The 23,934-nt window shown below is 47.4% G+C and overlaps 1 protein-coding gene across 2 annotated transcripts in view; it reads right to left on the reverse strand.

Annotated features, from left to right (window-relative positions):
* cdk14 (cyclin dependent kinase 14) overlaps positions 1–23,934 on the reverse strand; it is an 860,906-nt gene that overhangs the window by 355,075 nt on the left and 481,897 nt on the right. For both annotated transcript variants that reach the window (XM_070881317.1, XM_070881319.1), the window contains one exon: positions 8,783–8,876. In XM_070881317.1, the coding sequence (XP_070737418.1) occupies positions 8,783–8,876 (94 nt within the window). The remainder of the gene's footprint in view (positions 1–8,782; positions 8,877–23,934) is intronic.

Consider the following 23,934-nt stretch of genomic DNA (forward strand, 5'->3'; position numbering starts at 1 on the left):
ACAATTTCTGTATCATTTTGCAAAGTCAGTTGCTATTCCATTTATAATCCATTTCAGCTTGCTTTCTGAAATTAGGTTCCATTTATACTCACACGAAGGTTACCGAACATAAGTTATACAAAATGTAAAGTAAGATTGTGTGCTTGTTTGCCACAGGAACTGATGGGAGCCAAGAGAGGCAGTTTATTTTTCAGAATGTACAACCAGAGGGGATGTGTTTGAGTATCCCCTTTTGATTGAAACCGTGCTCCAGTTTTATAACATACTGCTGATGTGATCGTCACATAATTAATTGCCTCATTCTTCCAAAAAAACCCGAGTCACATTTCCTTGATCTCCCACTCTCTTTTAACATACAATTATCTTGGTTTCCGTAGACTGCCCTCATATTACAGTCATCTAAATCTGGGAATCATTAGTGTTGCCCTCCTACATACCCTTTCTGATGCAACAATATATCGTCAGAAGGAAGAGAGACGAACTGAATACAATATTCACTCTGTGTTGTCAGTCATATATTATACAGATTAATCTCGCGTCCTTAGAATGGGCAGGGCTTCAGGACTGTTAAAATGCCTTTCCCTTATTAATTGCCATGTCATACTGCAGACAGATTTTTGAAGACTAGCCTTCATTTCTTGCAAATTCTTCTGACCCATCCTTTCAAATTATGCACATGTAAATGCCTTACTTTGCATTTATCCACATTAAAATGACATTTGACTGTTATTAACCCAACTGAGCATGTCCATATTTTTAAATAATTAGTCTCCTCCACACAGACATTTTTTACAATTCTATTTCAGCAGAAAATGCAGAAATTTAGCTATTAATTCCCTCATCTTACGTATATTGTAGGGGTGTCAATTAATCGCAGTTAGCTTCTGCAATTGAAGTATTCGCTTTTGTTTTCGCATGTATTAATCATGGAAGTCACAGGTTTCAACAAAAAAAAAGCGTTGATATTCAATACTTTGTTCAAAACAGCACCCAAGCTTCCTCTTGTGTTCTAATTTAATATAACAGTTTACCCAACTATGTACCTCTGGTGACTGCCCTTATTGCCACTGCTTTCCAGCCATCTGACGCCAAGTGATGGAAGGGTAGAAACACATAACAAATAAAGGAGGCAGTCAGTCAGGGAGCAACAGCACTTGCCACTTGCTGTTGGGTGGCTGGGGGTAGGATATAATTCCTGGTCGGGTAGTCAGACAGAAAGACACCAGGTTGAGCTGGGTGGGGCAGCGCAGGGCAGAGAGCCATCCTTAATAAAATAGTGACGAGAGCTAAAAATAAAAGTAGAAAATAGGGCTGTCAACATGGATCATTATTCAACAAAAAGCAATCGAAAGAAAGAACGGGCAAAGTTAAATGAAAGCATTCTGGAGGGAAGCATGAAAAATGAAGGAATTGTGATTTGGAATTTCATTTTAAAACATTTTTTGACGGTTCATTGGATAGAAAGACGGTTACTTGCATCTACTGTTAAAATGAACTCCAGTATTACAGAAGTACATCTAGTCTGCATACGAAACATCACTTGACTTCTTAAAATTAGCCCCCTAGCAGTTCTTCTGCAACAGGCAACAACAAAACAAATTAAACCCTACAGTTTGGGCAGAGTACTCTGAGAAATTGAGGGTTGTTGCAAGATCAATCAAGCTAAGTATGATTATATAACAAATGCTATTGCAAAGTGGACAGATACAGACTGTAAACCTACTAACATTGTAAGCAGTATAGATCTAAAATATATTATTCAAATAGCATCTTCAAATCAGTCATATACCTTGCCTTCCAGAGAAACCAACAATGAAAAGGCTACAACATCGGTGCTACTGAACAACACAACAGTTGTTGCTTTGACTGGTGATAACTGTCCATGAGCAATCACAACTATCTAAGAATCACTGCACACCTGATTGATGCTGCTTGGACACTACTGTAAAGCATGCCAAAGAGTGGGTCTGAAATTGCGGTCGGAGGCTTCCCGCAAGCAGATGCCTCCAATCTGCAAAGAAATCTACGAACCTACCTGATGGTCCTGGAGATTCGGAGATTTGTGCTCCTGGGACTCTATGTGTAGGCCTGTGTAGAGGCCCAGGTATACCGGGGTGTATGCGGTTCGCTGGGCTATTAGCTAGGCTTTGTTTGAAATAGCCCACAAGTTTTCTACATTTTATCAGTGAGCTCTGAACCCAGGAGCATTAAAGACTACCGTGATCAATTGCTGTAGACTGTGAGCGATGCGTAGCATATGTTTTAATAGCAAACAGTTGATTGCTGCCATCATATTTTGTGCATTGTTGGTACCAATTGTTGCTGCCTTGCTTTGTATATCCCACTCTTTCACAACATCCAAGAAATACTTTGCACATGTTTTAACATACTGGGCCATAACTTGCGGCAACTTCGTGTACGTACAAGGTGCACATGTGCGCGTAGGGGATGTGCAAGTTCCGGGTTTAGACATGCGAAGCACATGTGCAAAAACCCAGAACTTGCGATCTGTCAAGAATCTTCCTGACAGATTGCACACATTCCTGGGAAAAGGGTCTCCGCGGGCAGAGAGTTGGACTATTTGCCCAACTTCTGCCAGCGAATGCCTATGAAATTCTTACGACTGATAAAAGCAGGGGTAAGGCCTGCTTTTACCAGCGTAAGACTTTTAAAGAAAATTAAAAATATTTTTTTCATTCATTTAAACATTAACACACATGTAAAATAAGCTAAGTTTATTTTTAGACCCTTTAAAATATGTACATTTATTTTTCAAAAAAATAAATTTGTTTTAAATATTTAATTAAATTCCATTTTCATTTTAAATGGGATATCTTTTTAAATTTACTTTAAGTCTAAGAGGAGGCATTGAGGGGTGACCTTCGAGGTATGCAAGATTGTAACATGGAATATTACTTTAAATTAAATTAAATTGTGGGAGTAGAATTTGTGGATATAGGATCAAACCAGTAAAAAAAATGCTGGGATTGGTATCAGGATGTTATTTGCATAGTGAGTGACCAACATGTGAAATCATTTTTTAAAAAGTATTTTTGAATGGGGCGATGTTAGGGGCTCTCTGAATTGATGGGCAGAATGGCCTTCCTCATTTGACAATCTTGCGATTTTGAGTCAACTTGCTGCAGATGGTTCACGGTGACCAAGGTTTTTTCAAAACTAAAGTTTCATGTACATTTAACATATCTCCCTAGGTTGTCTGCTTTTGATAAGATACAAATTTGGCTGCTTCAGCTGAGTGAGAAAGCAGTTTCACCCAATGGGTGTGCACTGAGGGGCAATCTGCTGCGATATTTTCTCAGGACTATTTTAAAATATCATTGGCACATCATGCAATTAGCTATCACGTTGCTGTGATCATTCTTCTCAGTTCCAATTTCATTCGTAAATTTCAGGAACCAATCACAAATATTAAATCATTTTTGTTCCAGAAATCCCACTGCCACAATCTGTATAAAATGTATAATTATGTCAAGTAATTGCCAAATGAAACTATTGTGTTCCTAACACAGATGAGGCTGCACACAGGGAGGTTAAAGTAAGTGTCCTCAGACACTCCAGAGTGAGGACCAGGCCTTAGGGGCCGGCTTATATACAGTGCTCCCAAGGGATGCTGGGATCCCTTGGGACTTCAGCGGATGAGCTCCCTGGTGCCGGAACATGGGAGTGCATGCTTTATAGATACACAACAGAAACCTTAATGAAACACATCATAAAAGGTATTGACTTTAATTTCTTTAAATTTTCCTTATTTAAACAGCTATTAGAAAAACTAAAAAATGTACAATTACTTATCTATCATTAATAAATATAAGACACTGTTTTCATCATACATTGAAAAATCAAGGACCTGATCAAATAAAATGATCTGATAATTTTGCCCCCTGTATATTAAAGAAATTTTTAAAAACATGCATTCATGTCATCATTATCATAGGCAGTCCTTCGAAATCGAGGAAGACTTGCTTCCACTCTTAACATGAGTTCTTAGATGGCTGTACAGTCCAATATGAGAACCACAGTCTCTGTCACAGGTGGGACATATAGTCATTGAGGGAAGGGGAAGGTGGGACTGGTTTGCCGCATGCTCTTTCCGCTGCCTGCGCTTGATTTCTACATGCTCTCGGCGACAAGACGCGAGGTGCTCAGGCCATCCCGGATGCACTTCCTCCACTGAGGGCGGTCTTTGGCCAGGGACTCCCAAGTGTCAGTGGGGATGTTGCACTTTATCAGGGAGGCTTTGAGGATGTCATTGTAGCGTTTGCCGTGAAGGAGTTCGGAGTAGAGCGCTTGCTTATGGAGTCTCGTGTCTGGCATGTAAACTATGTGGTCTGCACAGCGGAGCTGATCAAGTGTGGTCAAGTGCTTCAATGCTGGGGATGTTGGCCTAGTCGAGGACGCTAATGTTGGTGCGTCTGTCCTCCCAGGGGATTTGTAGGATCTTGCGGAGACATCGTCGGTGATATTTCTCCAGTGACTTGAGGGGTCTACTGTACATGGTCCATGTTTCTGAGTCATACAGGAGGGCGGGTATTACTACAACCCTGAAGACCATGAGCTTGGTGGCAGTTTTGAAGGCCTGGTCTTTAAACACTCTTTTCCTCAGGCGGCCGAAGCTGCACTGGCGCACAGGAGGCGGTGTTGGATCTCGTCGCCAATGCCTGCTCTTGTTGATAGGTGGCTCCCGAGATATGGGAAGTGGTCCACTTTGTCCAGGGCCGCGCCGTGGATCTTGATGACTGGGAGATAGTGCTGTGCAGTAAGGACAGGCTGGTGGAGGACCTTTGCCTTGCTGATGTTTAGCGTAAGGACCATGCTTTCGTATGCCTCAGTAAATACGTCGACTATGTCCTGGAGTTCAGCCTCTGTGTTTGCGCAGACGCAGGCATCGCCCGCGTACTGTAGCTCGACGACAGAGGGTGGTCTTGGACCTGGCCTGGAGACGGTGAGGGTTGAATAGGTTCCCACTGGTTCTGTAGTTTAGTTCCACTCCAGCGGGGAACTCGTTGACTGAGAGGTGGAGCATGGCAGCGAGGAAGATTGAGAAGAGGATTGGGGCGATGACGCAGACCTGTTTGACCCCAGTCCGGACATGAATTGGGTCTGTAATAGATCCGTTGGTAAGGATCACGGCCTGCATGTCGTCATGGAGCAGGCGGAGGATGGTGAAGAACTTTTGGGGCATCCGAAACATAGGAGGATGCTCCATAGACCTTCGCGGTTAACAGTGTCAAAGGTCTTTGTAAGGTCGAAGGAGGCCATGTATAAGGGCTGGCGCTGTTCCCTGCATTTTTCCTGCAGCTGTCACGCTGCAAAAATCATGTCCGTTGTGCCCTGCAAAGGGACGAAATCCGCACTGCGACTCCGGGAGGAGCTCCTCAGCCACAGGGAGAAGATGCTTGAGGAGGACTCTAGCAACGACTTTCCCAGTGGCTGGTAACAGGGAGATTCCGGTGTAGATGCCGCAGTCAGAATTGTCCCCTTTTTTAAAGATGGTCACGATCACCGCATCTCAGATCTCCCGGCATGCTCTCCTCCTTCCAGCTGAGAGAGATGAGGTCATGTATTCGCGCCAGCAGTGTCTCGCCGCCATACTTCAGTGCTTCAGCAGGGATTCCATCCGCTCCCGAAGCCATGTTGTTCTTAAGCTGTCTCATGACTTTTTCTTCCTCGTGCAGTGTTGGAGTTTTACTGAGGTGGTAGCAAGTAGCATGCGACGGGATGGAGTCGAGAACACTCGAGTCAAATGCAGAGTCTCGGTTGAGGAGATCTTCAAAGTGCTCCTTCCAGCAGGCCCTGACTGCCTTGGTGTCTTTGATGAGTGTTTCCCTGTTCTTGGCCAGGTAGTGGGGTGGGGTCTTGGGTGTTTGGACACTAGGTGGCCTTGACTACGATGAAGAATCCTCACACATCATGGTTGTCAGCCAGCTGCTGTATCTCCTGTGCTTTCTCCATCCACCGCCTGTTCTTTAGATCCCGGGTTTTTTGTTGGACCTCATCCTTGAGGCGTCTGTAATGCTGCTTTGCTGCTCCGGAGTTGGGTTGTTGTTTGAGGCTCAGAAATGCCCTGCACTTGCGATCTATTAGCTCTTGGATCTCCTGATCATTCTCATCAAACCAATCCTGATGTTTCCTGGTCGAGTGACCGAGCATCTCTTTGCAGGCACTGGTTATGGAGTCCTGGAGAGCAGACCAAGTACTGTGGGCATTCTGCGTCTCGGGGTCATCAATGCACGCCAGGTTAGCTGTGAGGCGCTGACTGTATAGGGTTCTCTTAGCTGGGACTTTAAGTGCCCCGGCATTGACTTTTTTGCGGCACTACTTCTGCTGTCCCCTCCGCTTTGGGGCTATGTTGATGTCAATGACGCATCGGATTAGGCAGTGGTTCGTCCAGCAGTCGTCAGCTCCTGTCATGGCACGGGTGATGCACACATCTTTGCGATCCCTGGCTCAGACAATGACATAATCGAGCAGGTGCCAGTGTTTGGAGCGAGGGTGTTGCCATGATGCCTTGTATTTGTCCCTCTGGCGGAACAAGGTCTTGGTGATGACAAGTTCATGTTCTAGACATCGTCAGGAGTAGGATACCGCTGGAGTTGGCTTTCCTTACCCTCTCCCTGCCAATCACGCCTCTCCAGAGGGCTGTGTCCTTGCCGATGCTGGTGTTGAAGTCACCGAGGAAGATCAGTTTGTCGTCCGCAGGGACGTGGGACAGAGATTTTGAGAGGTTGGAGTAGAAACCCTCTTTGGTCTCATCTGTTGCATCAAATGTTGGGCCGTACGCACTGATGACTGTGGCGCATTGATTCCGGGATAGGGTGAGTCGGAGAGTCATGAGGCGTTCGTTAACCCAGCAGGGAGAGTCTTTGAAGCAGTCAACCAGCTCGTTTTTGATGGCAAAGCCAACTCCATGGAGGCAGCGTTGTTCTTCTGGTTTCCCTTTCCAGAAGAAGGTGTAACCTCCACTTTGTTCCTTGAGCTGGCCTTCCTCTGCCCGCCGGGTCTTGCTTAGGGCGGCGATGTCACTATCAAAGCGTCTAAGTTCCCGGGCAACTATGCCGGTGCGGCGTTCCAGCCTGTCGCTGATGGGGTTGTCCGTGAGGGTCCTGACAGTCCAGGTCTCGAACTTCATGTTAGCGGAGTGGAAGATGCCTGTGCGCGAGTTCTTTTAACGTGGGGTGGTCATTGAACACCGGCTACCACACGGGCTTAGCTGAGCAAGGTCTTGATCCAGTTGCAAGGGGGTCCAAGACGACTGGAGACCAGGCACTGCTGTATGGGACTAATTGCCTACGGCGAGATGTTGGCCCCAGGCTCAGCGCTGAGTAATGCCCTTGATGGTAGGTGGTCCAAGGCTTGGCTGGGGGCAGGCACTGGGAGGGTCAGTGGCCCACTGGGGGTCAGTGGCCCACTGGGGCTCAGAGTGGGGGGGTCACAGACATGATGCTCATCACGAGGTGAATTCATGTAGCAACTTTCACAACCTCAGGATATCCCAAAGCGCTTCACAGCCAATGCACTACTTTTGAAGTGTAGTCAATGTTGTAATGTAGAGAAATGGACCTTGGTGATGTCCAATCCAGTCACCCTCTTCACAGCCATCACTCTCCAGCACGTGCTGTATCTTGAAGTGGTATACTCCTTTGAGGTAGAGATGTTTAGGAAGGTCACCAAGGTCCAGGTCTCTGATTGGAGTGTGGGCAGGTACAGCAGGAGCCGAGAGTTTGGGGCGCAGGAGCCACGAGTGATCGTGGAGCGACGTGATCAGGGCCCAGAAGAGACGAGGGCCCAGGGGCAGCACGGGCCAGCCCACACTGCAATATGTGTACGCACTAGGTCCGTGCAGCAGAGCTGGTGTCCAGCCGTCTTAGTTAATCCTTGCCACTGGACCAAGACCTAGCTGTGTCAAGCCCGTGTGGTGGTTGGTGTGCAATGGCCACCACACGTTAAAAAAATCCACGCATTGGCATCTTCCTCCCTTGAACATGTAGTTCAGGACCTGGAATATTAGGTCCTTCATTGAAACACCTGTGAACTCGTCCCTTTTTGGCGTGTAAGCAAGTCATCCTCGAGACGAGGCATCGCCTATGATGGGATGGTGATGTAGGGAAATGGGGCAGCCAATTTAGTTACACCAAGTTCGCACCAACAGCAACGAGATAAATGATCAGATAATCTGTTTTGGGGGTGTTGATTGCGGGATAAATATTTCCAAGACACTGGGAAAATTATCCTCCTATTCCTTGAAAAGTGCCATGAAATCATTTACATCCACTTGAGAAGGCAGACAGGATCTTCATTTAACGCCTCATCCAAAAGATAGTACCCTCCGACAGTGCAGCACTCCCTCGGTAATGTACTGAGGTGTCAGCCTATATTATGTGCTCAAGTCTCGAGTGGGGTTTGAACCCTCAACCTTCTGACTCAGAGACAAGGGTGCTACCAGAGAGTCAAGGCTGACACCTAAAGCAATCAGGTCCATTCATTGTTTAAATGTGTCTTCAAATTGGGACCAAAGATAATAATTACTGCCTCTATTGACACTGATCAATATTTATCCCAAATTGAAGATATTTTAATTGCTGCAGCCTGTAATTATTGATCAGAATGCCGGAGAGAAGATAGTGACAGTCCAAACCAAAATATCGGTTTCACCACCCAGGTAGCACCTTGTTAAAACCTACATTATAGAATAGATGTGTATGTCAGTTCCCTTGCTTTATATCCTAACACTGTACAAAGCCTTACTAATAAAAATACTGACCAAAAATATTCGCTCTAGTTGATCCTGAATATCCTTCATTCCTGGGAAAGCAGCAACTCCTTGAATCATTTCGACAAAAATGCAACCCACACCCCTGGAAAAGGGAACAGAAAGTACTTCATGAAGAACTCATTTTAAATTTCTTATGCTAAAGTACAAGTACTTTGCAAAAAGGAAAGACTAAATGTGACATCTTAAATAATACAACAGCTTTTAATTAAATGACAATAAAACAGAAGCGGAACTAAGTACAAATGTACTCCCTTATTGCCCAATAGTATAATAAATGATGAAAAATGAACATATCAAATTCTCAGTACTTTTTTTTTCTTAATTGAATGTCAAGAAGAAAAATCATTATTGTAATTTGTACTACGCAATGTATGCAGGGTAAACCATTATGAAACCCCTTGAGTAGTTATAAAGTACAAAAGGGATTATAGGAGTTAAAATGAGCCTACTTCTTAAACAAGCAAAGGAGGGTCTATTGACCAAATTGCCACACATCATTTACTTTTATTAGAACAACATTAGTGGAAGACAGAGAAAATAAATCTTAATCAGTGTTCAAAACCTGACTTCACACACTTTCCCCGATTACAGACATTAGTAGCTGCATTTGGAATGGTTCCTTCAGTCTTCTTGACACGACAATACCATGTGTTATAAAACTGAGCTCATTCACTCCCCCACCCAAAAGACAGGAAGACTATGAAAGCAACTTGAAATATTTGCATTGCACATAATCCTGTTTTTAATCATGGTAGCTCATAACATAGCACACCATAGAAACAGTGCACAGGTTTAAGCCCTCAATTGTTGACATGGTGAGTTCTTGAACCTCAGGCAAGGCTGCAGGGGTGTAGAAAATTCCATACACGAAGGGAGGAGAGGAAAGATAATCAGTGCACAAGTTTCCTTGGGTCACATTTATACACATCTAAACAGCTGTACAGCAGTACTGGTAGCAATATGAGCGATTTGCTTGCCTACATTTTCTGTTAGCCATTGGTTTGTTTGGGAAGGAGGGTAACAGACTCTGATGAGAAAATAATTTTCAAAGTAGGCGATTAAAGATAAATAGCAATTTATGTTAAATGTGTTTGTTTTAGAATAGGGTAAATACAGAAAAATGTGAAGATATTAGGGCCAATTTCCCTCTGCTGTGTACCAAGAGAATGCTTAATTTCCACCTGCAAAGTAAAGGAAAAGGAGGCAGAAACCCTTTATTCCAGGAATATGCCCCTTTGCATTGCCGAGGGATTTGAGGTTGCCCCACAGGGGCAGAACAGTTACACCTACATCAAGTGCAAGTAGGGTCACCCGATAAAAATGAGGTGGGAGGGATGTGACAGGTTCAACTGCTTCATCTCATCTGAACACTAAGCAGGCACCATTTGGGAGAGCACCCAGAAGTGGGTCTTAAGCCTTGTATTATGTATGCAATAAAGGTTCAAACTGAGTACTGTTTAACTAAGCAAGGTCTGCTTTATTTAGGCCCAAAGTGTCTGACTCACAAAATGGCTGGCCTTTTATACCGAAGCAGCACCATGTGCGTGCTGCTCAGTGGCCTCCAACAATGACACCATCTGGTGGCTACAAACAGCATGTACATACATGGCAATGCCCTCTTCTGAGATTTTATCAGTCTTTCACAGGTTGAGATGGTCCGATGCTTTACGCTCCCGGGTTGACCGTCTCAGTTCGATTCCAGCCTTGGGTGAATGTGCGGAGTCTGTTGTGGCTGGTGGCTGGATGGCTGACTTGTTGGAGGTGGCAGGGGCCATGTCTGGAATTGCAAGTCCATTTTTATTGAACAAGTCCGTGATGGAAATTCCAGATTCACTGATGACCCTCGAGTCCATTGAAAGCTGCTGGTAGGTTGGTTGGTCATCGACGGTTTCTTCGTCCGACTGCTGTGGCTCGTCTGTGTGCCTCAGCTTTGTTTGATCCATGTGTTTCCTGCAAGTTTGCCCATTCTTGAGCTTAACAACAAATACTCTGTTGCCCTCCTTGGCCATGACTGTACCAGCGATCCGTTTGGGACCCTGACCATAATTCAACACATATACAGGATCATCAACAGAAATCTCGCGTGACACAGTTACGCGATCGTGGTACCCTTGTTGACTGTCTTCTGTATTCAACATGAGTACTTAAATCCGGGTGTACAAGAGATAACTTAGTCTTAAGACCTCTTTTCATCATGAACTCAGCAGGCGAGACCCTTGTGAATGTGTGGGGTCTTGTCCTGTAACTCAGCAGTATGGAAGACAAGCGGGTCTGCAGTGAGGGGTTACTCTCCTCATGCTTTGCTTGATCATTTGTACTGCACGTTCTGCTTGCCCATTGGACGCAGGCTTGAACGGTGCTGACATTACATGTTTTATCCCAATAAGTTTTACAAACTCCTGAAACTCCTGACTGACTAAGCACGACCCATTGTCGCTCACCCCTATGTCAGTCAGAGCATGTGTCGCAAACATGACATTGAGATTCTCTGGTTGCTGTGGATGTACTGGATTACATGATTATGCATTCTATCCACTTCGAATAAGCATCCACCACCATTAAAAACATCTTGCCCAGGAAGGGACCTGCAAAATCTACATGGATCCTGGACCAAGGTTTGGAGGGCCATGATCACAGATTCAGCGGCGATTCTGCTGGTGCTTTGCTGGGCTGCATGCAGGTGTTGCACTGATGCACGCATGCTTCCAGCTCGGAATCAATTCCTGGCCACCATACATGGGACCTAGTGATGGCCTTCATCATCACGATACCAGGATGTGTGCTGTGTAACTCACGCAGAAACTTCTCTCTCCTTTTCTTAGGCATTACAACGCGATTGCCCCACAATATGCAAACTGCTTGAATAGACAGTTTGTCCTTGCAACGAATGTACAGTTTGGCCTCCTCGCACATTTGCTTAGGTATGGCAGACCAATCTCCTTTGAGGATGCAACCATTTACCACCGATAATATCGGGTCCTGGCTGGTCCAAGTCTTAACTTGTTGAGCCGTGACAGGGGTACCTTCACTCTCAAAAGCATCCATGATTAACATTAAATCTGCCGGTTGCAGCGTTTCCACCTCAGGTGTGGGCAACGGCAACCGGCTCAAAGCATCGGCACAATTCTCTGTGCCAGGTCTGTGGCGAATGACAATCATAGGTAGATAATGTCAGCGCCCACCTTTGGAAGCGGGATGAAGCGTTGGTATGGATACCTTGGCTCTCGGAAATCGAAATGAGCGGCTTGTGATCGGTCTCTAATTCAAACCTCAGACCGAACAGGTATTAATGCATCTTTTTAACACCGTACACACGCTAAAGCTTCTTTTTCTACCATACTGTAGGCTCTTTCTGCTTTAGACAAACTTTTGGATGCATACGCGACAGGTTGAAGTTTCCCTGACTCATTGGCTTGTTGTAACACGCAACCAATTCCATATGACGATGCGTCACAGGCCAAAACTAAATGTTTACATGGGTCATAATGTACCAGCAGCTTGTTCAAGCAAAGCAGATTGGTGGCTTTCTCGAAATCTCCGTCTTGCAATGCGCCCCACACCCAGTTGTTGCTTTTTCTCAATAGCATGTGCAGTGGTTCAAGTAAGGTGCTCAATTTAGGTAGGAAGTTACAAAAGTAGTTGAGTAGAACGAATGCAGCTCCATCACGTTCTGCGGCTTCGGTGCATTCTTGATGGCTTGGGTTTTCACGTCAGTAGATCTGATGCCATCAGCGGCGATTTTCCTCCCGAGGAATTCGACCTCCGGTGCCATGAAGACGTACTTCGAACGTTTAAGTCTGAGTCCCGCTCTGTTCAAACGCAGTAGAACCCCTTTCAGGTTGTTCAGATGTTCCTTGGAGTCACGACCGGTGATCAGGATGTCATCTTGGAACATGACGGTTCTGGGAACGGACTTCAGTAGACTTTCCATATTCCTCTGAAATATTGCTGTAGCCGAGCAAATTCCAAATGGGCACCTGTGGTAAATAAACAGTCCTTTGTGCGGTTAAGGTACGTAAGTCTCTTAAACGTCTCGACCAACTCCTGCGTCAAATAGGCCGACGTCAAGTCCAGTTTTGTGAACGACTTCCCTCCGGCTCGCGTCGCAAACAAGTGATCAGCCTTTGGTAACGGGTACTGATCTTGTTTCAAAACCCTGTTGATCGTAGCCTTGTAGTCTCCACAGATTCAGACTGTGCCATCACTTTTCAGCACAGGAACAATGGGGCTGGCCCATTCATTAAATTCGACTGGTGATATGATCCCTTCACGCTGGAGTCCTTCCAGTTCAATTTCGACCTTCTCCCTCATCATATACGGCATTGCCCGAGCTTTATGATGGACGGGCCTTGCCTCGGAGTCCACAAGGATCTGCATCTTGGCTCCCGTGAAGTTGCCGATATTCGGTTCGAACAGCGAGCGGAATTTGCTCCATACTTGGGCATATGTATCTTCCTCCGACGACAACGCCTTTATGTCATTCCAGTCGCATCCGATTTTCTCCAACCAGCTCCTGCCGAGCAGCATAGGCCATTGCCTGGAACAATGCACAGTGGTAACTCGTGAACCGCACCGTTATAAGACACATTAATTTGTGCACTGCCAATCACCTTTATCAGTTCTTTGGTGTATGTGCGCAGCTTGGCGTTAACAGGGCTTAGCCTGGGCCTCAGTCTTAGTATCCCACAGCTTAAGTGCCCTCTCATTCATGATTGATTGACCCGCCCCCATGTCCAGTTTCATCGGTACCGGTATCCTGTTAAACTTCACGTCAAAATTGATTTACTCTTGGTTTGAAAGAGTACAGTCCATACACTTCCTCCTTTGGCATCTCGGATTGCTTATCCGGATCCGCGATAGTCTGACTCTCATCCTCCACATGGTGTGTTGCAGCTCACTTGCTCATCTGTTGACACTTGCGCTGGAGATGCCCCACTCTCAGACAGCCTTTGCAACGATATTGCTTAAATCAGCACTGCTGGTACCGATGATTTCCCCCACAACGCCAACACGGAGAAGTCGGGTACATTCCCTCTGACGGACTTTGGGCAGCCACAGGTTTCACGAACGCAGCCGGATAGGCCCTGCCATGTGCCGCTCTGCCGAACCATTTGCGAACGCAGCCGGATAGGCCCTGCCATGTGTCGCTCTACCGAACTCCGAATCAATCACATTTACAGTACTTGCCGAGGTTCGGTTCTTCACCGATATTTGCTTTAAACTCCTATCCGTCGTCATACATGATTGAGCGATGTGGGTGGCCCTTTTTAAATCCAATTCCTCCACCACCAGAAGTTTGCGCAGGATCACCTCGTGGTTGATACCGATAACAAAGAAGTCCCGCAGCATTTCTGCCAACACCGTCCCAAACTTGCACGGTCCCGCTAGACATCTCAGGTCGGCAACGAATTCCGCTGCGCTCTGGCCCTCTGATCGAACGTGTGTATAAAACCTGTATCTCAAGATGATGATGTTGCCATCGTCTGGCTTGAGGTGCTCCCATACCAATGTACACAACTCCTCGTACGTTTTCTCTGTTGAATCACTAGGCATGAGTAGATTCTTTATCAGACCGCAAATCTTTGAACCGCACACAGTGAGGAACACGGCCTGGCTCCGATCTGCATCGATGACCTCCTTCATTTTGTTGGCCACAAAGTACTGGTTCAAATGGCTCACAAAGTCTTCCCAATCTTCTCCCTCCACGAATCACTCTAAAAATCCAAACGTGCTCATTTTACACTGGTTCTTGTATTCTCCGCGCCAAATGTTATGCATGCAATAAAGGTTCAAACTGAGTACTGTTTAACTAAGCAAGGTACAACCTTGCTCTACTTTATTTAGGCCCAAAGTGTCTGACTTACAAAATGGCTGGCCTTTTATACCCAAGCAGCACCACGTGCTTGCTGCTCAGTGGCCTCCAACAATGACACCATCTGGTGGCTACAAACAACAAAATACATGACACCTTGCACCCAGTACAACTTCAGACTGAAGAATCTGCCAAGTTGCTGGATGCCACCAGTTGGAGCCATGCAGAAGGTAAGTACTTTATTTTGCAGGCACTGGAAGAGGAGGAATAGGGCTGGAGATTCTGCAACTAGGGATCATTAACACTGGCCTCTCGCCTAAAATAGCAGCTAACCTTCCTCGCCTACTTTCACGTGCTGGGTCCTGCTACGGACTGAGCTCATGTCAAGTGAGCATATGACCTATGTAAATAACCTGAATCTGGAAATAAAGATAGATTCAGGTCATGTCAGGCATAAAAGGAGGATCATCAGTCCTATTATTGAACTAATTATGGTCCAATTATGACCATTGAATGTAATGTCAAACACAATGTGCTTCATGATTACTGATTTCAGAGGGAGAGAAAGGCATTTTTTTTTTGCACAGTTCATCATGCAAGAAATCTGATTGTTGAAGAAAATGTCTGGCGTATTAAGAATAAATAAAGTGAGCATTGGTTTTCAGCTTTCTGAAAATATAAACCTCTATATCACAAGAGCAATGTATTATCTGGATATTGTAGCATTTTCAGTACCGATAACGGAATAGACATTTCAAGTATTTCTGCATGAAAGAAAATTACTCACGAAGACAGAGGATTTTCATTCTCCAGATAAAAGTTTCCTCCTTATACTATGGGTTTAATCATTAAAGTTATTGCTCAGAAGGCAGCCAGTGAGTGACTGTGCTGGCTCTTTGAAAGAGTTATTCAATTAATTCAACTCCCCACCTCCTCGCCTTTAAGATTGTGGGTTTAGAATATTTTTTGGCTGTTTTTGCAGTACTACATTAATTCACTCCCTCAGATATATCCCAGCATCTGTAGTCTGGCCCTGGCCAGAGTTAGATTTGAACATTGACAATATCAGATTTTAGTGGGAGGCCTGTTTGCTGATGATTCCACTCCATTCACAACTCCTCTGAAAATGGAGCAGCCCATTTTTTGCACAGTTCATCATGCAAGAAATCTGATTGTTGACGAAAATGGCTGGCGTATTGAGAATAAATAAAATGAGGACATAGATAACTTCCAGGCTTGGGCTGACAAGTGGCAGGAAACATGCAGGCCACCTACGTGTCAGGTAAGTGAAAGGTATTGACTATATCAAACAATAGTCAGTGCCATTTGACTGTCAGCATCTTGGGTTCATCGTTGACCAGAAGCTTAAGTGAACCAGCCACATCAACCCCACTGCTACAAGATTAGGGGCAGAGGCTGGATACTCTTGTGATGAATGGGTCACCTTCTGATTCCTTAAAGTCTCTCCATCATGTACAAGGCTCAAGTCAGCAGTACAATGGAATATTCACCACTTGGCTGAATGGCTGTAGCCACAACAATATTCAAGCAGCTCAACATCATCCAGAACAGAGCAGTTCACTCAGGGCAACTAGGGGGTCAAGTTTCGGGCTGCGCCCAGAACAACGCAGCCCCGCCTGATTTCCGTGCTGAAAACGTACCTCGATATTCTCCCCTCCCTCAGGTCAATCCAGGCCCTCAGCGCAGCGCAGCACAAGCTGTGGGGGGTGGAGCCAGGTCCCCGCGCTGAACACAGTGCCGGGACCTTTGCACATGTGCGCTACAGTGTGCACGCATGTGCAGTAGCTCCAGGCGCCCGAAGCACGCCGCCCCTAGCCCTGGGCCGGATGGGCTCACTGGGGCGGCGAAGATCAGATTGCACCTCCCACCTCGAGCTCCTGCTCTGGCTCGCTCCCCCCCGCTCCCTTTCTCTCCCCCCCACCGCCCCCCCTCTCTCTCCCCACCAACCCCCATTCCCGCTCCGACGACTCCTCCCTCCTCTCCCCGCCCCTGCTCCTCCCCAACCCCTCAGTTCCCGCTCCGGCCTCCCCCCCCCACCCCCGGTTCCTCTCTTCCTCCCCCCCGCACCCCGTTTCAGGTCCAGTCCGCTCACTCTCCATGTCTTCGGCGGGGCCCACCCGCTTGGCATCTTGCTCGGGGCGGGCCCCACCCGAAGTCTTCGGCCCGGCTTCTTCTCGTCGGCCGAGCCCGTTCAGCCTCCCCCCACCCCTCTCTCTTTCCCCCACCCCCCTCCAACTCCTCACACCACCCTCCGCCCACCCGTCTCCTCACACCGCCCGCCCACCCCCTACTCCTCCTCCCCCCCGCCGCACTCCTCACCCCCTCCCTCCTCCTCCCCCCCCGCACTCCACCCCACCCCCCACCCCACCCCACTCCACCCTCCCCCCCACCCCACCCCTCTCCCACCCCTCTTCCCCCCCCCCACCCCACCCCTCTCTCCCCCCCCACCCACCCCACTCCCCCCCCACCCCACCCCCTCTCCCCCCCCCACCCCACCCCTCTCCCCCCCCCCACCCCACCCCACCCACCCCACCCCACCCCTCTCCCCCCCACCCACCCCACTCCCCCCCACCCCACTCCACCCCTCTCCCCCCCACCCCACTCCACCCCTCTCCCCCCCCACCCCACCCACCCCTCTCCCCCCCCACCCCACTCCACCCCTCCCCCCACCCCACTCCACCCCTCTCCCCCCCACCCCACTCCACCCCTCTCCCCCCCACCCCACTCCACCCCTCTCCCCCCCACCCCCTCCACCCCTCTCCCCCCCACCCCACTCCACCCCTCTCCCCCCCACCCCACTCCACCCCTCTCCCCCCCACCCCACTCCACCCCTCTCCCCCCCACCCCACTCCACTCCACCCCTCTCCCCCCCTCTCCCCCCCCCACCCCTCTCCACCCCTCTCCCCCCCCCACCCCACTCCACCCCTCTCCCCCCCCCACCCACTCCACCCCTCTCCCCCCCCACCCACCCCACTCCACCCCTCTCCCCCCCCACCCACCCCACCCCTCTCCCCCCCCACCCACCCCACCCCTCTCCCCCCCCACCCCACTCCCCTCTCCCCCCCCCACCCCACTCCACTCCCCCCCACCCCACTCCACTCCCCCCCCCACCCCACTCCACTCCCCCCCCCCACCCCACTCCACCCCTCTCCCCCCCCACCCCACTCCACCCCTCTCCCCCCCCCACCCCACTCCACCCCTCTCCCCCCCCACCCCACTCCACCCCTCTCCCCCCCCACCCCACTCCACCCCTCTCCCCCCCACCCCACTCCACCCCTCTCCCCCCACCCCACTCCACCCCTCTCCCCCCCACCCCACTCCACCCCTCTCCCCCCCCACCCCACTCCACCCCTCTCCCCCCCCACCCCACTCCACCCCTCTCCCCCCCCCACCCCACTCCACCCCTCTCCCCCCCCACCCCACTCCACCCCTCTCCCCCCCACCCCACTCCACCCCTCCCCCCCCACCCCTCCTCCACCCCACCCCCCCACTCCACCCCTCCCCCCCCCCACCCACTCCCTCTCCTCTCCTCCTCTGCCACCCCTCTTCTCCCCCCTCTCTTCACCCTCCCCCCCTCCCTCTCTTCTCTTCCCCCCTCACACACCCTCCCCTCCCCTCCCCTCCCCCCCCCAGCGTCACTGTCAAAAACACAGACACAGACAGAGAGAGAGACAGAAACAGAGACACACACACTGGGGGGGGGGGGGGGCGTCCCAGCACACTGTTGGAGGGCTCCCCGGTGCTGCAGTCAGTGAGTAGAAACGTAATTTTTTATTTATTGATTTTTTAATTTTTAATTTTTTTATTTTCTTTTTGATTGATTTATTGATTTATTTATTATTGATGATGGCTCTTTATTTGTAAAAGTGATGTGCTTCATGTTTGTAAACTTCCCTTTCCACCCGCCCCCCACTCCCATCTCTCTTCCTTACGCCTGATTTTCTAAGTGTAGGCAAGGTTTTTCTGAGCGTACAAAAATCTATACTTACTCCATTCTAAGTTAGTTTGGAGTAAGTTTTCGCTGCCTAAACTTGCAAAACAAGCATAAGTGGCCGGACACGCCCCCTTTTGAAAAAAAAAATCTGTTCTAAAATGAAACTGTTCCAACTCACTCGAACTGGAGCAAACTAAATGCCGAGAATTGCAATTTCTAAGACACTTCATTCTAAACTAGTTGCTCCAAAAAAATAGGAGCAACTCAGGCCAAAACTTGACCCCTAGAAGTGGACAATATCGTGGCACAGTCAGCATCACCCACATCCCAAGAACATTTTTTTTTAAACTCCTTAAACCTTTAATCTAACACTAAGACTACCAAAGTGAGTTTTGCAGACAGACATTTGAAGCAAGCAGCTTAAAAGTAGAGAAATGTAAAGAACATATTAAGCAATGGGATTACAGGGAAATGATCTTAAAGACTCCTTTCCCTTTCATAAACTGTAACAGAATAAGATGGATTCCACCAGGTTTTCCTGTACAGAGCCATGATGAGCTTCCAGCTGCAGATGGAGTGAAATGGGCATGAGTCCAGATTCTATCAAGCTAGAAGTCCAGGCACCTCTTCACGACAGGGAGCTTGCAGTTTGCAATCCTGTTCCATAAGCCAAGCACATCCTGAAGAAAATAGTTTTACCACAAAGAGATTGGAATAGACTTTTACCATCTCAGTAAGTTAAATCATACATGCCAACCATCAACTTTATAAGCTGGTAGTCAATGCATGTGTCAACATTTCACAAGAAACATCACTGTTTTTCACTGGATTGGAAGTTATTGTTCAATCAAACTATTTGGAGAGCAGGACTGCAAGCTGTGAAAACTAATCAACTTTATGGGACAACCGCTCCTGTATCTGGGGTTACAGTCTCAATGAAAGGAGCTGGACCCTATAAAATTATATTTAGAGGGCCCAAGTTTGCCCCTCTGCTAGAACGGCGCACCTCCATGAGGTGAGCGGACTTTGTAGTACAGAAACGGTGCCGATTTCTTACCTCCGTATTCTCCCCATTGGTTCCAGGCCTGTGGCGCAGCGCATCGGAACACATGGTGGGCGGAACTACAGCCCTGCGCCGAAAAGAGTGCCGGCAGCTGCGCACGTGCGCAGTGGAGTCTGCGTGCCTATGCAGTATCTCCTGGCCCTCCCAGCGCGTCCTGGCTCCGGGCGACCCTATCCCTGGCCGAAGGGATGACGTGATGTTCGCCGCCCTTATCCTGGGCCGAGTGGCCTGCCGCACAGGCTGGTCACACTGCCTTCCCGCGCTGAGGGCTACAAGAGACAGGTTGGTTGGGGGAGGGGGGGAAAAAGAGTTTTGATTGGGGTGCCGGGGGGGGAAGAGGGTAAGAGTTTAGATCCGGTGGGGGTGGGGTGAAAAGAATTTTCAAAGATTTTCCAGTACTTTAATATCTAGCAATTTTTTGTAAAAATATACTCAGTTTAATCAGGCCAAGAACACCTATACCCTGTCCAGTCTCGCTGATTGGGATTTTAAAAAAAACTAGCATTCCTATCATAACACTGTCATTTGGAGGCTACCTGCGCTGATCTCTTAACTCACCGCAGGGTTTTTCAGGCCTAACTTAGTTTGGAGTAAGTTTTAGCTGGCTAAACTTGCTTAAATGGTCAAAACAGGCATAAGTGCCTGGTAACACTCCCTTTTGAAAAAAACCTAACTAACTCATTTACACTGGAGCAACTTAAATGGGGAGAATTGAGATTTTTAAGTTACTTACATATAAACCTATGAACAATGATGGAAAGGCAAAGAGCACCCAGCCCAAACAGTCCGCCTCACCACAACTGGGACACCCCTTGTACTAAAACATTCTACACTCCACCCCAATCGGAGCCATGTGATCTCCTGGGAGAGGCAAAAACCAGATAAAAACCCAGGCCAATTTAGAGACAAAAACATTTTTTTAAATCCTCTCCGACCCATCCAGGCGATCAAAACTAGTCCAGGAGATCACCCTGGCCGTATTCTATTCTCTGCAGTACTTACTATTATATATATTCCATCCAAGAAAAGGTCATCCAGTCTAATCCCAATTACCAGCTCCGGGTCCGTAACCCTGCAGGTTACTGCACTTCAAGTGCCCATCCAACCATCTCTTGAAAGTGGTGAGGGTTTCTGCATCCACCACTCTTCCAGGCAGCGAGTTCCAGATCCCCACAACCCTCTGTGTAAAGAAGCCCCCCCTCAAATCCCCTCTAAACCTTCCACCAACCACCTTAAAACTATGCCCCCTCGTAATAGACCGCTCCACCAATGGAAATAGACCATTACCATCCACGAGGTCCAGGCCCCTCAATATTTTGTACACCTCAATGAGGTCTCCTCTCAACCTCCTCTGTTCTAATGAGGACAAACCCAGCCCAGCCAATCTGTCTTCATAACTAAGATTCTCCATTCCAGGCAGCATCCTAGTAAATCTCCTCTGCACCCTCTCTAGTGCAGTCACGTCCTTCCTATAATACGGCGACCAGAACTGCACGCAATACTCCAGCTGTGGCCTAACCAAAGTATTATACAATTTAAGCATAGCCTCCCTGTTCTTATATTCTGTGCCTCGGCCAATAAAGGCAAGCATTCCGTATGCCTTCTTAACCACCTTATCCACCTGGCCTGCTACTTTCAGGGATCTGTGGACAAGCACTGCAAGGTTCATTTGTTCATCTACACTATTAAGTGGCCTACCGCTTAATGTGTATATCCTTTCCTTATTAGCCCTCCCAAAGTGCATCATCTCACACTTCTCTGAATTAAATTCCATTTGCCACTGCTCTGCCCACCTGACCAGCAGATTAATATCCTCCTGCAACCCATGACTTTCCTCTTCATTATCAACCACACAGCCAATTTTAATGTCGTCTGCAAACTTCTTAATCATACTCCCTATATTTCAAATCTAAATCGTTGATATAGACCACAAAAATCAAGGGACCCAGTACTGAGCCCTGCGGAACCCCACTGGAAACATCCTTCCAGTCACAAAAACATCCATCAATCATTACCCTTTGCTTCGTCCTCTAAGCCAATTTTGGATCCAACTTGCCACTTTGCCCTGTATCCCATGGGCTTTAATCTTCATGACCTGTCTACCATGTGGGACCTTATCAAAAGCTTTGCTAAAGTCCATATATATTATATTGTACCCTCATCGACCCTTTTGGTTACCTCCTCAAAAAATTCAATCAGGTTAGTCAGACATGATCTTCCCTTAACAAATCGGTGCTGACTGTCTCTAATTAATCCTTGCCTTTCCAAATGCAGATTTATCCTGTCTTTCAGAATTACTTTTCAATAATTTTCCCACCACTGAGGTTAGGCTGACAGGCCTGTAATTACTCGGCCTATCCCTTTCTCCCTTCTTAAGCAAGGGTACTATTTTAGCAATCCTCCAATCGTCCAGCACCATGCCCAGATCCAAAGAGGACTGGAAAATGATGGTCAAGGCCTCTGTTATTTCCTCTTTTACTTCGCTCAACAGCCTGGGATGCATTTCATCCGGGCCTGTGGACTTATCTACTTTCAAAGCTGCTAAACCCCTTAATACTTCCTCTCTCACTATACTTATTTCATCCAGAATATCACACTCCTCCTCGATAGCAGAATCTGCATTGCCCCTTTCCTTTGTGAAAACAGATGCAAAGTATTCGTTAAGAACCCTCCCAACATCTTCCGCCTCCACACAAAGATTACTCTCATGTTCTCTAATAGGCCCTATCCTTTCTTTAGTTACCCTCTTACTCTTAATATATTTATAGAACATCTTAGGGTTTTCCTTAATTTTATTGGCCAAGAATTTATCATGCTCTCTCTTAGCATTCTTAATATTTTAATTTTGCCTCTTTATTCTTTTCTATATTCCTCTAAAGATTCTATAGTATTTAGCCGTTGATATATAACATAAGCGTCCCTTTTTTCCTTAATCCTCCCCTGTAAGACCCTGGACATCTAGGGGGCTCTAGAATTATTTTTCTTAGCCTTATTCTTCAAGGGCACGTTTGGCCTGAGCCTTCCGAATCTCTTCCTCAAATGCTTCCCACTGTTCAGACACTGATTTACCCACAAGTAGCTGTTTCCAGTCCACCATGGCCAAATCACTCCTTAACTTAGCAAAATTAGCTTTTCCCCAATTCTGAACTTTTAATCCAGGCCTATTCTTGTCCTTATCCATAACCAACTTGAATGAATTATGGTCACTGGCACCCAAGTGCTCTCCCACGAATACCCCTTCAACCTGCCCAGCTTCATTCCCCAAAACTAAATCCAAGACCGCCCCCTCTCGTGTTGGGCTTGCTACATACTGACTAAAAAAAGTTCTCTTGAATGCATTTCAAGAATTCTCGATACCCTTCACACTAAATTTGTCCCAATCAATATTTGGATCGTTAAAATCCCCTACTATTAGTACCCTATGGTTTTTGGACTTCACAGCAATTTGCTGACATATTTGTTCCTCTAGCTCCCTCCCATTGTTTGGGGGTCTATAATACACGCCCAGCAGTGTGATCGCCCCTTTTTAAGTCCTTACTTGTGTTTTCATTTTTAACGTATCAAACTTTTCCAAATAAATTATTTTTGGTTCGTAAGCCAGAATGCAATGGGCTCCAAAGTATCAGAAAATGCATCGATAAAGTGTTAAAATCTTTTTGCTAAGCCATGTTCCTCGAGCTCCTTAGAAAATAAATTGTATGGCTTCAACCTCATGTCACCCGTTCCATAATTGCTAAATGGACATAGCAATTCTATGCGACCAAAGAGGCTGATAACACAAAGAGCCCATTTCTCTCATGTCTGCTGGCTCTTTTATGGGCGAACCAAAACTAAACCCAATACCCTGTCTTCCCATATCCCAGTATCATCTTCAAATGCGTATCTACTCTCCCTTTAAAAGAGGTAATGATTTCTGCCTCAATTACCTCCTGTGGCAAAACATTCCAGGCACCAACAACTCTCTGCATAAAAAAATTCAACATTTCTCAACAAGCTCAGTAACAATTTTAGATCGACACGCCATTGGTTCCCAACCAGAGGAAATATTCTTTCTTTCCGTATACAGATGCTACTCGCCTTTCTGAATTTTTTTTCAAAAACCTTGATTAAACCTTTCTCTGTCCCATTGGAAACAGTCCCAGCATCTCAATTCTCTCCATGCAATTATAGGGGCGGATTTACGGTGTCTTGCGCTTCTTTTCTCATCCGAAGGGGGGGGGGCGGGAAGGCAGCAATGAGGTCTTCTGGGCGGTCAGCCTCCAGCGTCCCGCGGGAGTTTTCGGGGTCGGTACCGCTCGGAAGAGTTGCGC

The sequence above is a fragment of the Pristiophorus japonicus genome, chromosome 5 (genome assembly GCF_044704955.1).
Source record: "Pristiophorus japonicus isolate sPriJap1 chromosome 5, sPriJap1.hap1, whole genome shotgun sequence".
Classification (NCBI taxonomy): Eukaryota; Metazoa; Chordata; class Chondrichthyes; family Pristiophoridae; genus Pristiophorus; species Pristiophorus japonicus.